The sequence below is a fragment of the Cydia splendana genome, chromosome 7, assembly GCF_910591565.1.
Source record: "Cydia splendana chromosome 7, ilCydSple1.2, whole genome shotgun sequence".
In the NCBI taxonomy this organism is placed as follows: Eukaryota; Metazoa; Arthropoda; class Insecta; order Lepidoptera; family Tortricidae; genus Cydia; species Cydia splendana.
In genome coordinates this window covers 14,477,471-14,492,200 of record NC_085966.1, presented here as the reverse complement: position 1 = coordinate 14,492,200, position 14,730 = coordinate 14,477,471, and the positions used below count along the sequence as shown (strand labels likewise).

Sequence of the window (14,730 nt, the reverse complement as noted above, 5' to 3'; positions counted from 1 at the left end):
ATGAAAACTCTAATAACGAAGCCTTGCCTATTTCGACTGATTTTTTATCCAAAACATTATTTTAAACCCTTTTTACTTTCTCTAAGAGGAGATATTTACAAATTCATCTTTGTAATATTTTTCTGATTGTGGCCTACTTCGCTCGCTTGTGTTATAACCATATCATTTATATTTCTGTGAATATGTCTGACATGCCTTGCGCAGGCTTACATAGGTTATAATATCATCATCAATAACTTGACGTCAGTTTGTGAACGAATCAAAGATTCTTTGGCACACCTTACGCAGGTGGAAACATGGCAGCCTTGCGCAGGCTTAGATAGGTACATAATATATTGGTTTTATCACAAATAACATGACGTTAGTTTGTGAACGAATAAAAGTTTCTCTTAGGCACACCTCACGCAGGTGGAACCATAACAGACGTAGGTTTAAGAATATCATTCTAATCAAATACCCTGTGGGTAATATTCCCTTAGTTGCGGGTTCCTTGCTCGACAAGGTGAAAGGCTTTAAGCAGGCTTTAACAGGCACTTTTAGAGTGTCATTCACGGTGACGCGCAGATTTGCCAAAACTAAACTTTAACTCTACAGTTAACTAATATAATTTGACAATATGAACCAAACCATGCGTCTTCGTCAATGAATCAATCTAAAGATTCCCGTATCGTTAATGCCTTTCCAAATCACAGGCTTCCGATTTTATTTGAAACGTTTACAAGTGTACTATTTATGTAGGTAGGTAGGTAGGCTTAAGAATTGACCCTCTTGTATGTAATTACGTATAGAATTAATAATCAAATTATTCAAATCCAAAATAAAACAAGCACATATAGCAACTACATGCAAGAGTTCTTTCCTTAAACTTTTTAGGCTGTAAGTACCTGCTAAGTTATTTATTTAAGTAGGTACCTACCTACATTTTAACCTTTTTTTTTTTTTTTTTTAATCAAAGATCTAGTTGGAGAGATATACGTTGGTAGATAAAGAGTGAAATACTTCACGATTTCGCATGTCATTCTTGCGCAGAGCCATGCTAATCTCTCTCTATGTCTAGTCAGATTTAAGTTTATGTACCGCCGAAGTACTCACTTTCCACAAAAATAAATGCAATGTTTGCGATGTAGGTTTGTTCGTTACCTCGTGTCCCTCAGAGCGGAAATAGAAGCCCCGCGAAGCGGGGCTTCGTCGACTCCTAAGCGGGTAAGTACACATTATTTATCAGCAAGTTTATTACCAAAAAATAAATTTTGCAATAAATATTATATTAACCCGGAACGGGATAAAAAGACAAATTGCTGATAGATACATGGACAGATAAAACCTACACGTCTATAAGCTTCTACCTTCATACGTAGGTTCTACGTAACACGTATTAACTATCCGATCCTTTCGTATTCGAAAACACAAATCACTTGAAAACTGAAGGGTATGCCTCCACAGATCACCATTTATGTATTATAATTTCAACCGTTATTATACACACACACAAAGATTTAAACTAACAAGACTCTGAAGAGACTTAATGTATAAAATTAAATTATAATGGTGACACGTGCACGCTTTACCAGCTCGATGTGTTTTCTAACATGTGTTTTAGTATTTGCATTGGCATAGCCAGCCTTTGAAAACACTTGCACATCACTATTCCGGATCGTTTTTATTTGCTAGATAGTTTAACGGACAACTAAATTTAAATATTTATTTCGAACGGCAAAAGCCGTTAGAAACTGTTTTTCAATATAGTCAGCTAAACTGGGGTACAAATTCAAAAACTCACCAGCAGTTTAGCTTCACGACCTTCCAGATGGAAAAACAGCAAGCCAATGACTTGGAAATTTGTTGTGGCGGTAACTGTCAACACCTGTCAAAACCAACTGCTCTGTGGTGGGAATGTGAGAGAGAGAGAGGGACGTATATGCTAGAAAAGGACAATACGACCGACAACACAATGTTGCCATTCTCAATATTATTCTTAGGTTTCGAATATCGGTACAGTTGTTTAATAGTACATTATTGTCGAGGCTCGGAAGTAGGTACTTGCAGGCTGAGGATTCGTTTTAAACGGACGACCTTGGGAGTCCGTTTAATTGAATCCGAAGCCAGCAAGTAGCCTTCCAGCCGAGTCATATATAGTGCTTTTCTCAAAAATGGTGCAAGAAATATAAATATCATAGAAATATTTTACAAAAGCAACGTTCTTACGTATATATTTTAACAGAAAAAAGTAGAAACAATTGAAAAAATTAGCTTTGCCGCCTTTTTATTTTTTTAATAAAAAAATTGAAGTGTATTTTTCTGCCGAAAATACGCCAACCTATTTGAGATAGCTAAATAGTCGCGGTACTAATCATCTGTTTGGCTGTTTAATGGGCCTGTGCCTTCATTTGATATGGCCATTTCAACTTTTAAAAAGTTTGGAACTCGACAAATAATGGAATTTGTATGCAACATTGCAGTCCCAAAATCGAGACTGCAATGTTTTTAACTTTTTAATTTTTGACTGACCATAAACTACGCGCTTCGCGACCTATTTTTTAAACGGCAAAGTCGACTTTGCCGTCCATTTTTGAGAAAAGTAATTTAACCATCTTCTAAGGATCGTAGCGTCATGGATGCAACGCTACGCGTCGCAGTGCGACGTAAACGCCATCGACAATAAGGTCCCGTTACATAGATGATCCCCCATTTAGACATCACGCGCGCGCGCACTCTCATGCGATTTTAGTTTCATTGCGAACTGTTGGTTACGTGCATTTCAACCAGCCGACCAATCCCGCAATGTAATGAAAGTCGCATGCGAGTTCGCGCGCCGTCTAAATCAGCCCTTACGTTCACCTTTTTTAATCATGACAGCGATTTTTGCAGTACCACTGTCACATTTTGATGTGCTTGTAGATCTCCGAGTTGTAGATAGTACAATTTGAGTACATTTGTTTTGTATTCATTTGACCATTAAATTAACCATAAATATAGTGTGGACGTGCCAGGGAGTATCTACTCAGCACCACAGAATAATTAATAGTACTACCGTACAGAAAGGAAACTTCCTGCAAAAACGAAGTTTGACAGCGGTTCAGGGTCGAATCATGCTGTCCCTTTCTAATATATGGCACTATCCCTTTCGGCTATTTAGGGTTGTCAAAAATCAAGTGATTATCTTATCTGTGGTCGTGCACGCAAAAGGAAGTCAAGTGGTGCTAACCCTAATAATTGCTCGGAGCAATCCTGAGCCGAGCGGAGCCGAGTTTGACCGAAGTCAGGAGTTTCGCACCCCTGTCAGCACGACCACGACCTGTATGTTGCTATGCCAAAACCGTGCGAGTACATTTTTTAAAAACATAAGTACATAAAAGTACATTTCTTTTCATGAATATGTACCGCAAAAGAAATAATAAAATCATCCGTGGACGTGCTGTATAGTACCACGTAGTTCTGATGACAATACAATAATATGGTACTGTCGAACTGATCTGATGATGGAGACAGGAGGTGGGCATAGGAACTCTGTGATGTAACAACGCAACCTAATTGTGTTAGGGGTTTTTAGAATTGTCTCGATGAGTATTAGTTGTCTGTCGTAAGAAAAGTACAGTCAGCGATAAAAGCTTGTACCAAAAATTAAATTTTTGCCAAAAACTTATTAGGGGTCATCCATTAATTACGTCACACGAATTTCTAGGTTTTTTGACCCCCCCCCCCCCCCTTGTCACATTTGGCAAACCCCTCCCCCCTAGTGTGACGTCACATTTTTTCTACGAAATCGCCAAATCGAATTAAGTACTTAAGTACCTAAGTATTATTAATATTTTATCAAAATATTTTTGACGATATAAATATTAGTAATTTTATAACCCAAAACTGCTTAGGAAAGAAAATTAAAAGAATAAAAATGATTATCGTTTTAAAAACTTGTTATTTAAATGTACAGCGAATAAAATAATCAAAAAAAAAATTCGGTTACTGATGAAGTTAAAGTGACGTCACAAAGTTTGTGTCTCCCCCCTCCCCCATGTCACAATATGTCACATTTTCTGGACCCCCTCCCTCCCCCTAAACGTGTGACGTAATTAATGGATGACCCCTTACATGTAATGTTTTTGATGAGATTGAAGATTTTCTGCAAACAAATAAGTAGTTGATAAATTAATGACAAAAATCGTAAAATGAAGTTCACTTGAATGCCTGTGTGCTAGGCATCCTTTTGGATAAAAGAGGTTCAGTCCTTTAACATGGACAGGGAACATGTTAAGCAGCGGTCGGCAATCTTTTCGCAGCCAAGGGCCACATAGTCGTTAACGAAATTGACGCGGCCCGCAATTTGGTAATATTTGTGACTTTAGCAGACATTGTCGTTTGTCAATATTACATACAAATAATCAGGGAGGCTCGCGGGCCGCAACCGAGAGGTTCGCGGGCTGCATGCGGCCCGCCGCTGATGTTAAGGATGAGGCAAAGGGAAGAAAATACCAAATGTGCATTATTTGTTTACAAACATTATATTGACATATTAATAATTTTTGTAATGTTTAAGCCTGTACAGTAGAGCACGCGTCTTGTCATTCCCAACACCCATGTAACCACCGTTAGGTGAAAATCCAATACAATTCAACAGACCAATATCCTTTCCTTGAGTGGGAAAGTTCTGGAAAATCTTATATGAAGGTATGTGCACAAGTTTTGCAGCACTCAGTAGAACATTTGATATGATAGCCATTATCTCTGTAGTTGGATTAAATTGGAGACCAGTTATCTTGGTACACAAACTGCTGACAACGTGAAACGGCTCCGGGTTATATGTGGTTGATTCCTTCAGTGCTGAAGTTTGATAGATATTCACAATGCCTTCTCCGCTGCCCGTGGCTAACAGCCTCCCGCATGGACTGGTGGTGATAATGGAACCACTCACACATCCTTGGTCATAGAATTTCCTGTATGATCTAAATGTAGATAAATCCCACATTGTTACCTCACCTTGAACTCCATAACAATACAGTTGGTCACTAGTGTCTGAGAAACATATTGAAACAATGTCTGAATTATTTTTCAATCGTCTGATTAACTCCCTGGATGTTGCTGAGAAAATAAGTACTTCATCAAATCCACCACAAATGGCAATATACTTCCCATCTCTGGACAACTCAAAATTCTTAGTATTTCTTACGAGATTTGGCAGGTCAATAATTTCTGGGACAGCTTTTATAAGATCATAGTAACAGTACTGTCTGTGTCGGCTTGTTGATGTAATAAATGCATGAGTGCCACTGGGAGTAAATTTAGCATTATGAATTTCCCATTGTTTCAACTCAAAACTATGTAGTTTTTTATTTTGCTGAGCTGATAAAGAGAGTAAAGATACAACTCCCGCAGAGCCACCCACAAGTGCAACACTTAGTTTAGGATGAAACTCAACACAATATATGTTAGGGCCTTCATTTTTTGTGTCAGTGTTTGCATCTTGAGCCGGCCTTATTTCCAAAACCTTTGGTTTTAACCCTGTACCAGCTTGCATCCTCTTTTTGGACTCTAAGTGTCCAACTCTATTTAAAATGTTGTCTGTGGCCTCATCACCTGTTTTTGGTTTGATTTTTGCCCAACTTGGTGTACCCATCATTGTCTCAAATTTTTGTTTCAGTTTGTCAGCATACTGTGCTTTGCCTTTGAACATGGGATTAGAAGCAACCTGGTTTTGGTCATCATCATCAGTCCATGCAGGTTTCAGGTCCAACTCTGAGTTTGAATCATCTTGAGATTTCAGTTTTTCTGACATATTTTTTGATTTGTGGAAGAGCAACTGTGATAACCTGTAAATAAAATTGGTATTGGTACAATAGGTTAGGTATAATTTTTAAAATAAAATAAGGAAATAATAACGGTTGCTACATGGCCAGGGGGCTTGGGGCCTCGGCACTGACTTAATATTAGAAATAGACACACAGAGCGGAACAAAAACGTCAACAAAATGTGGGTCAGAATGACATTAGCGGAAAATTTGCATTGATGATAAAAACGCTTACGTAAATTTTGAGTCAAGATAAATATTTTGTACGGAAAAGAACTTACTGTCGTAAGCATTAAGTGTCAGATTTGTAAACATTAGTACCAACACTGTTAAAACTTTTAAGTCCGATGGCACTAAACGTAATATAACGTCACCATTGTATTTACGTCAAACAACGTCAAACGAGAATAATGAACGAATAGAGTCCCTTTGGTACATTTTAATAGGTATTACTGTACAGAAAAATCAAAGTAATAAATGAAACAAATTTAATTTGATCGGGAGTTCAAATAAAATTAATTCATGGTGACAACCCTTGTAAGTTATCATAAAACAAATTTATTTTTAATAAGTAAGCATTCGTCTTTAAATACTATTTTCCTTGAAATAAATTCAACTTATTAAATAACTGTGTATTTTAGATCTACATAATACTCTTCGCGCTTTAGTTCTTTGCAATATAGTGCATGGGGACATTTAGGTCGCTACTGGTACTGATTGGTTATGGTCTTTATCAAAAAATCCTGTGGTTGTCACTGTGTTCAGACAGGTTTAGCATTTACAGTTAGTCGATGACCTTATTGGTCGTGTATATGTCAGAAACAAGGAAATGGGCTGAACACACAAGTGCCGTTTTGCCTTTGTTTAAAACTGCATCACCCCTATCTCTTGCTATAATAGCAGTCCACTCTGCACGTCGCATAGGTTTTCTTGGAAATCTTGAATTTAAACATAATATTATATGTTACGAATTCCATATAAAAATAAAAAAGTATTAACCTCACATCGACTCATTAGATTTTTGTTCCTTCACATCCCTTCTTTGGTACTAACAAAATAATTTATTCAAAACCATGAAATTACCACCAGATTACATAAATTATGTAATGCTATCCAAAGCACTAACCGAAAGAAATACATTCCATGCTTTTTCCTTGTTTTATCATTGTTATTTTTGCATATTTTTACGACATTGTTGACAACTTCACATTTGAGCGGTCCATACAAGACTAAACGAAAAAGTAACGCGTGATCTGTTTTAACGTTACTTTTGCGGGGCCATTTTTTGCGGCTGATTGGGTATCCAGTTCTTATTCTATATCAATGGGCCTCGGCAATAATTAATGCATCAAGTGTTTTCATTCTCGCATTTGAAATATGGCACACTACAATAGCCAGATACAGATGTTTTCACTAAACAGTTGGACTTAACAGTTTCCAAAATATAATTAAATAACTTTTCAAAACTTTAGTTTTATTGCCCTTAGAAACAACAAAATCGACGTAACCTACAAGTGATTCTTGTAACTTACTTTGCTTCTTCGGGATCTTCATCGTTGCTCCGCATTTTCTTCATCTGTGCCTTCCCACGGGGTTTATTCCTCTTCATCTTTTTGAAATTTATAATTAACTACACAGAATTCACAGTCAACGATAATGTTAGAAAACACGCTGCATGTATTTCATTTCACTCAACTGACTGACACTTGACAAGTTGACAGCTACGTTAGTTGACAGTGACAAATAAAGGTAACGTTCTAAAAATAATCGCCAGTGGCGTACGTGCAAAAACACTATTCGAAAATATTGTAGAGGCATATCCTGTGATAGATCACATAATTCGGAAACTTTAATCAACTCTTGATAAATAAAAATATCTCATCGCGACACATTTGGAATTATATCACATTTGTATAAAAATATTCTTTGAATTATTCAAATTGCTCAAATTTGGAACATTCCGCTTCGACAACTGTTCCATAGACAAGAGGGTTTCTTCTCGAACGTAACAGATGACGCCACTGAAATTGTCGATAAAGCAGGAAGTGATATGCAGACATTTTAGTTCTTAATGCGGCCGACAGATGACAATTTATATCAGTGTTGCATCTCTTTTACTCTACCAGTTAATTTTTAATGCAAGAAAGATGTAGAGTCAGCCAACAGATATTCCTAGTATAGAGCTAGAGTTTCTTCATTCGTTATTCGCCGTGCTTCATTTCAATGCATCGCCGTTTTGTGATGAAATCGTTTTGAAAATGTTTTAAGTGATCGAATATTAGTTATACGGTGTCAATTTGTGTAGTGTTACAGATCAAAACAAAGTTTATGGAAGCCATATAAGTTTGTTGCTCGATTATGAAGCGAACTCTTTTTTTTATTGTGTGACCTTTTTACATCCTTGGATAGTGTGGCAATGGTTTTACTAATGAATGAGAAACAGTTGTAAAAAGTGCTACCTATTTTATTATCTCTACTGAGGGTCTATTAGGTTTTACAATGGGGCCGATAGGGGCACCCCCATAAAAATATTAGGACCGTTCGTTTATACCATCATAAAAACATTAAAGATACGCTTCATGACAATCGAATCGAAACGTTTGGTCGAGGATGGTGCGGCGCCTCCGCGGCACGGAGAGGTCGCGGAGCGATGATCGGAGGCCCGACAGCGATGCTCGGAGCGGCGCCCGCTCCGGAGGGTCGCGTCCAGCGTTCAGCTAGTGAGCAGCCGGCTCGCGCGGAGTGTGATGTGCGTGCGGGATGGCCAGCAAGCCCGCGACTCCGGCGGCCGCGCGAGGCGTGCCCGGCGCGCCGCGCGTGCTGGTGTACGTGGCGGACTCGCGCCAGCTAGAGCCCGGCGCCGCGGCGCCCGCCGAGCCGCCGCCGCTGTACCCGCACGATCTGCCCCGCAACGCGTTCTACAGAACGCAGGGCGACGCGGCGGACCGAAACCCGCCCAACACCATCTTCTACAAGCCCTTGAACAATGATGGCAAGCTTAACACATATGGATCAGGTGATAGTTTGGTCCAGAGAACTGATTTCTTTCCTGTCGCTCAACAATTTATGAAAGAAAGTTTAAAACTTGACGAGAACAAGTCAGTCGAGAGACAAAGTAATATTGCTGTGCGAAGAGACTGTAGTAATAGTTCAATTAATTCAGAAGTCTGTGGTGTAGAAAGTTACAATTCAAGAGTACCATTAGAATCAGGGGAGTTAGCAACATATCAAACCAGATGCCCTGTTCCTGGGGTTTCTGATAATACTGTGCCGTTGCAACCAATTGTAGTTCAGCATGGTTTCAATCAGTTCACGGAGAGTGGCTCAGTGAATGTGAATAGTGAAGGAAGAAATAGTGACAGAGAATTAGTGGACAAGAGTTTTGTGAACTATCAGTTTTTAGAACAAAGTGTATCTCACCAGTCAATAGTGAATCAAAGTATAAGTATATTGAATCAGCAAGTGGGTGTGAGCCGAGTGAGTGAGGGCGAAGGCCCACAGTTGGTGCGGACACCGGATGGGCTGGTGTTAGCGGTGCTGCCATCGACAGCTCCACAGCCGGACTCCTCAGAACTAAGCAGTAGAACTGCGCAAAGTGAATCTTCTCAAACAATTATAGTGCCTTTAGGTTGGAGAAGAATAGTGAGTGGCACGTCAGTCCTGTATATAAGGTAAAATCATTTTTTCTAACTTAATTATTTAGGTGCAAGTTGGGTTGTATATTGTTTATACTCATACTCATTTTTCGGTTGTATTGATTCATTTCTTGTGAATGATGAGATGATGAATGAGAGAGGTCATGGGGAAAAAGGCATGCTGTGCAGAGTCCAAGTGAAGGGAAAAGGGCAAGCCAATAATAATTGATTAATTTATTAAGAAAATAATTACTAATAATTTACTTGTACCATTCCCTTAAACACCGTAAAACTGTATTAAATCAGTAAATTTACTGCTTTCAGTTTGGTAATTAATTAATGTTCCTCAGGTAATGTTCCTGAGTCAGGGTCTCATTTTGTAAGACCTTAAAACAGAAACAACATGACACTGAATTCTGAATAACATCATTTAAAACAACACAGAATTTGTTGATTAAAACAAAATTAAATTCTGTTTTAATCAATTAATTTTGTTGGATTTTTATTTTGTTACATGATATATCTTTTAACATATTTACTCTGCATTGGTACTAATTAGGTAATTTATCATAAATTGTTTACCATATAATCTTATTTATCAGTACAGAGAGACAAAAGTTACCTAATAACAGCTTTGCAAAACTATAAAAAACCCCAAGATATTGATTACATTATAATTACCTAATAATTTAATAGGCAGTACGGTATTTTATTTTAGTTCACTTCCACAAATACAATAATATTTTAATACTAGCTGTGCCCGCGGCTTCGCCCGCGTGGAATTCGGTCTTTGTCAGTAAGCGGCTAATTTCTAATCCTAATTTCTCTCCCTCTCCCCTGGAGGCGGAACTTGAAGTAAAGTAGATGTATATCAGACGATACAGTAAGGTATACGCGCGCGAGCGAAAGCGAAGCGGCCTGCCTGGCTAAGAGCGCCACCCACTCACCGTGGTCTTCTTCAGACTCCTGAGGTAGACCACGTGCCCCTTGTAACCTCAATGCGTTGCGAGACTTTCGCGAATGATTCGTTTTTTTTTCGGGAAGGCATGGTAATGCGTATAAAATGCGAGTCCCAAATCGTTTGACTCCGCAAACGATCAGTGCCGGATTAAGATATTTTGATGCCCTAAGCATTTCTAGACCATGGTGCCCCCTCTCCCTAGGGTCATCGAGATTACATTGTTTTTTTTTGGTAAGTTGAATGACGTTCATTGCCGCATTACAGCTGAGAATGGAAATCAGTCACATAATTTTATCACGAAAATTGACAGTGCTGCTGCAATAACGTTGCAACAGAGTATTGCTGCTGCAGTCGCCATATATTAGAAAGTTATTGAAAACGCGAGCGGAGCGATCGCGAAAAATGTTCGATATAAAAACGCAATTTGATAGACAGTTGTAAATTTTTACTTTTAGTATGGAAATCAGTCACATAATTTTATCACGAAAATTGACAGTGCTGCAGCAGTAACGTTGCAACAGAGTAATGCTGCTGCAGTCGCCACCCGAATGTCACTTTTATCATAACTTATAATGTTATTGTAAACGCGAGCGAAGCGAGCGCAAAAATTTTCGATATAAAAAACCAAATTTGATAGACAGTTGTACATTTTTACTTTTAGTCCCAACCAGGCGCGAATCCAGGATTTCATACAGAGAAGGGATGGGACAGTTTTCTATCAGCCTAGCTTCGCATAGGGCTCGATATTTAAGGGTCTCAGCGAGGTTGTTTTCAAAAGATGAGATGAGAAAAGAAAAGATGCAAGAAAGCAGAGCTTGGAATTGACCATGTGAATGTGAAGTGTGAGCAAGGCAGAAGGCCCAGCTGCGAAAGAGGAAAGCTTGGATTTGGATCCACGCCCAAGTGTAATTAAGGCAGAAGATCAACTTTGCCATAAGGCAGAACTGGCAGAAGGCCTCGCATAAGACCTTACGCCGAACTGCAAAAGAGTGGCTTGAAGTCAAATCTATGCATGTAATCACGACTCTTCTACTGCTCGCTCTTTGGCTTCACTCGAAAGCGCTACTTGATGGGATGCTTTTAGTTTTCGGCTTTCACGGGGCCCCTTATAACACTTTGACAGTTACGTCTCAGGAGCGCGGCTAAGGAGCAACTCGGCTTGGCCGACAAATCTGGCGTGCAAGAGAGCAAAATTCGCTATAAAATCGGTAACCTATGTCGTAAAAATCGGCTGGCCGCAAGCCCGAAAGCAAGATTTTCCATGACTTTGAGGGCCTCTGCGTGAGGTCAAATCGAAAGCCTACGTTGGAGATGTTCTTACGTACCCTCACTCTCTTACTTGATCCCTACGACCCTTCGTTATTAGATGGGTACTTGTACACGTATAAAAGTTTCATGTAAGTACCTACTCCACGACAACTGCAATGCTGATGCAGCCTGCGCGTTTTTTTGCCTAGGGTTTTGGTGCACCCTAGACGTGGTGCCCTAAGCAAGTGCTTATTTTGCTTAAAACTCTAAAACTCTAAAATGTATTTTTTTTTTCAAAGTACCCACCTTCGTGGCCATTATTAAGTGCGAGGCGATACCTCCGTATGAATATGGATTTGATATGGGTGCGATATAATTATGATTAGGTATAATTCATGATGGAGAAAATTTATAATTTTAAATAATTATGCAATTATACGCGTGTTGATATGTGTGTTTATTTTACCACTACGTAACTATGTAAACTCATTTTTAGTTTTCTTGATTACTTAATGTTTACTCAGTTCCCCAAAAGATGGCACTGTGCAATGAGGGGCAATTCATTTACTGTCGTTTAATTTTGTTGTATTAGTAATTTATTAAATCAACATAATTATTCAATTATTTTTGTTGATATCCTTGCCCCCTCTTCTAAATTTAGAGTTAATTTGGCAAAATCTTTCCTCGGTGGCTCATGTCAGAACGTATTAAATTCAGCACCATCTGTTAGTTTACCAGGGTACTCAATAGTGGTAGCACATATTTGAAAAAAGTTTGCCCCTCCTAAGTAGCGCCATAAGACTCAGGGGCAAACTTAAGTCAATCGAGTGTTGTGGCTACCCCCCCTTTTATGGGTTGAATTTTTATAGCCTATAACCTGGCCGGGAATTTTCTCGACAGATTAGTAAAGTTTTCATCAAAATCCGTTCAGCCGTTTTCAAGTGATGCGCGTTCAAATAAACAGACAAACAGATAAACAGACAAAAATTCTAAAAACTTTTGGAACGTGTTCTGTTATCGATTCTAAGTATCCCGAGCCAACTTTTTTTCAAGTATCTTCCATGTACAGACTTTCGACCGTCTTCAGCTTTATTATATGTATAGATTTCACTTACACATTCAAAACTAAAATTCTTAATCCATAAATAGAGTTAAATTCATTGTTAAAATAGGCACGTATTTCGATGCGATTACAGCCCTTATTTACGATCATTTCTACAAATATAAATTGAACTTAATAAGACAACCATAAAGCGAATGCATAGTTGCAGAAACCTGTTTGCAACAGCAAATCGAATACGTTTATTGACGTCTCACTACTTGACGAGCACTTGCCATGATAAAACTATAAATAAAACCCATTCGGTACAAAAATATGATGAGTTCTTAAGGCGCGCAGTAGATATGAGCTTAAAAAATTAAAAACATAATCTGAAGATGATTTTAAGAAATTATAAGAGTACTTGGTTGTAAATAAAAATTTAAATTTATCGTCAAATCAGCAATTTAATCAAATTATACTTGACTGGTTAAAGTCGATTACTTTGGGCATTTTTTTAAATTGCATGGAATGATCCATTTGGTTTAAAAATTCCAAGTATTGGACGATATTAAGACGCTACGAAATACCTACCTAATAGGATATAGTCTATAGACATAATTACATACGTTTAAAAGTAATATCTAATAATACTTTAACGGTTGGTTATATTTTATATTTGACGAAACATTGACGGTTTGGTCGAATCCTAAGTGTTAAAACATTGTCAGATCTACCGTTCTGATCTGATACCGTGCATGTTAGAAGTTTGATATTGTATCAACGAAATAGTTAAACATAATGATTCCCCGATAAATAGTTAGTGTTAATGAAGTACGCGACGCGAGCCTCGGATCGAGCGCTAACGTTAAATCAATCCTGCGCAAGTGGACAAACCAGTCGGGCAACTGGGCGGACGTGGCCCGGCGCAAGTCAAAACCTTCCATCCTATCTCTTAATTGAAAGTTTACAAGGTTAATCTACGTTATTGATTTCGAGGAACATTACCTACCTTTATAATTCGATGCAGGGTTAAATGGAGAAATGTAGAAAGTTGCGTCAAAATCATTTTGAGCACCTGGCCCGCTTAGCAACTTCTGCTGCTGACTGTACAAAGAAAAATCTATCAAGTAAAGAACATTAACAAGTCAGGTTTCTTATTAACATGCAGTTTTATATCAATGCATGTAGTAGATGCATATTATAAAACCTATGCATCGATTTAAGAATACCATTTGTGATGACAGATGCTGCTCTCTTATGTCTAAGACTAATCTTCTCTCTTGGCTTTTCACTACCTTTTCGTTTAATAGGAAAACATTGGTTCATCTGAACCGGCTATCCATTTTTCCTGTTTTCTGTTATTGATTAACGTGATTCTCACCTACTTAGGTCTTTTAAAATTCCGTCCATTTGTGTCATATGCCAATGTGTTAAAAAACTATTGTAAACTACTCCGTGTGTGTCCTGGTACTCTGAAATAAAGATATTGCATTGTATTGTAGTGTAAATAAGCCGCCACCGCCAACTCTTGCCCCTTGCACACGAAGCTCCAAGAGCAACTCTTTGCGTCCGTCGGCAGTCGGCACCGTCCGCCGGAGACCTGTCTCCCGGGAATATCTCTTGATGCTTGACGATCTGAGACGCGTTTAAGATAACGCACAGTCAATGGCCGGTGGTACTGGGCCTATCGCGAACTTCGAGGTTCGTGTATCTCTGACACTAATTAAAGAGCTTTGTCTTCGAATGTCGACGTTTGCGTGTGTGTCCTGGTAGTCACAAAATAAAGATATTGCATTTTATTGTATTGTAAATAAGCCGCCACCGCCAACTCTCGCCCCTTGCACACGAAGCTCCAAGAGCAACTCCTTGCGTCCGTCGGCAGTCGGCACCGACCGCCGGAGACCTGTGTCCCGGGAATATCTCTTGATGCTTGACGATCTGAGACGCGTTTAAGATAACGCACAGTCAAAAGCCGGTGGTACTGGGCCTATCGCGAACTTCGACATTCGTTTATCTCTGTCACTAATTAAAGAGCTTCGTCTTCGAGTGTTGATTTTTGCGT

At 38.8% G+C, this 14,730-nt stretch overlaps 2 protein-coding genes and 1 non-coding gene across 6 annotated transcripts in view; 1 reads left to right on the top strand and 2 right to left on the bottom strand.

Moving 5' to 3' along the window:
- Positions 1-984: 984 nt before the first annotated feature.
- Positions 985-1,088, bottom strand: LOC134792560 (U6 spliceosomal RNA). Its single transcript, XR_010144456.1, has one exon. It is a non-coding gene; the product is annotated as a U6 spliceosomal RNA (small nuclear RNA).
- Positions 1,089-4,510: 3,422 nt separating this feature from the next.
- On the bottom strand, positions 4,511-7,466 carry LOC134792198 (U3 small nucleolar RNA-associated protein 18 homolog). Its single transcript, XM_063763439.1, has 2 exons — positions 7,315-7,466; positions 4,511-5,804 (listed from the first exon to the last, which is right to left on the bottom strand). Exons 1-2 carry the CDS (start codon positions 7,389-7,391, stop codon positions 4,511-4,513), a joined length of 1,371 nt encoding a protein of 456 aa, XP_063619509.1. The 5' UTR covers positions 7,392-7,466.
- A 457-nt stretch (positions 7,467-7,923) lies between these two features.
- LOC134792203 (uncharacterized) overlaps positions 7,924-14,730 on the top strand; it is an 81,365-nt gene continuing 74,558 nt past the window's right edge. For 2 of the 4 annotated variants that reach the window (XM_063763447.1, XM_063763446.1), the window contains exon 1: positions 7,924-9,453. In XM_063763447.1, coding sequence (XP_063619517.1) covers positions 8,543-9,453 — 911 coding nt within the window. In that variant the 5' untranslated portion in view covers positions 7,924-8,542. The remainder of the gene's footprint in view (positions 9,454-14,730) is intronic. The other 2 variants (XM_063763448.1, XM_063763449.1) reach the window with 1 other exon arrangement.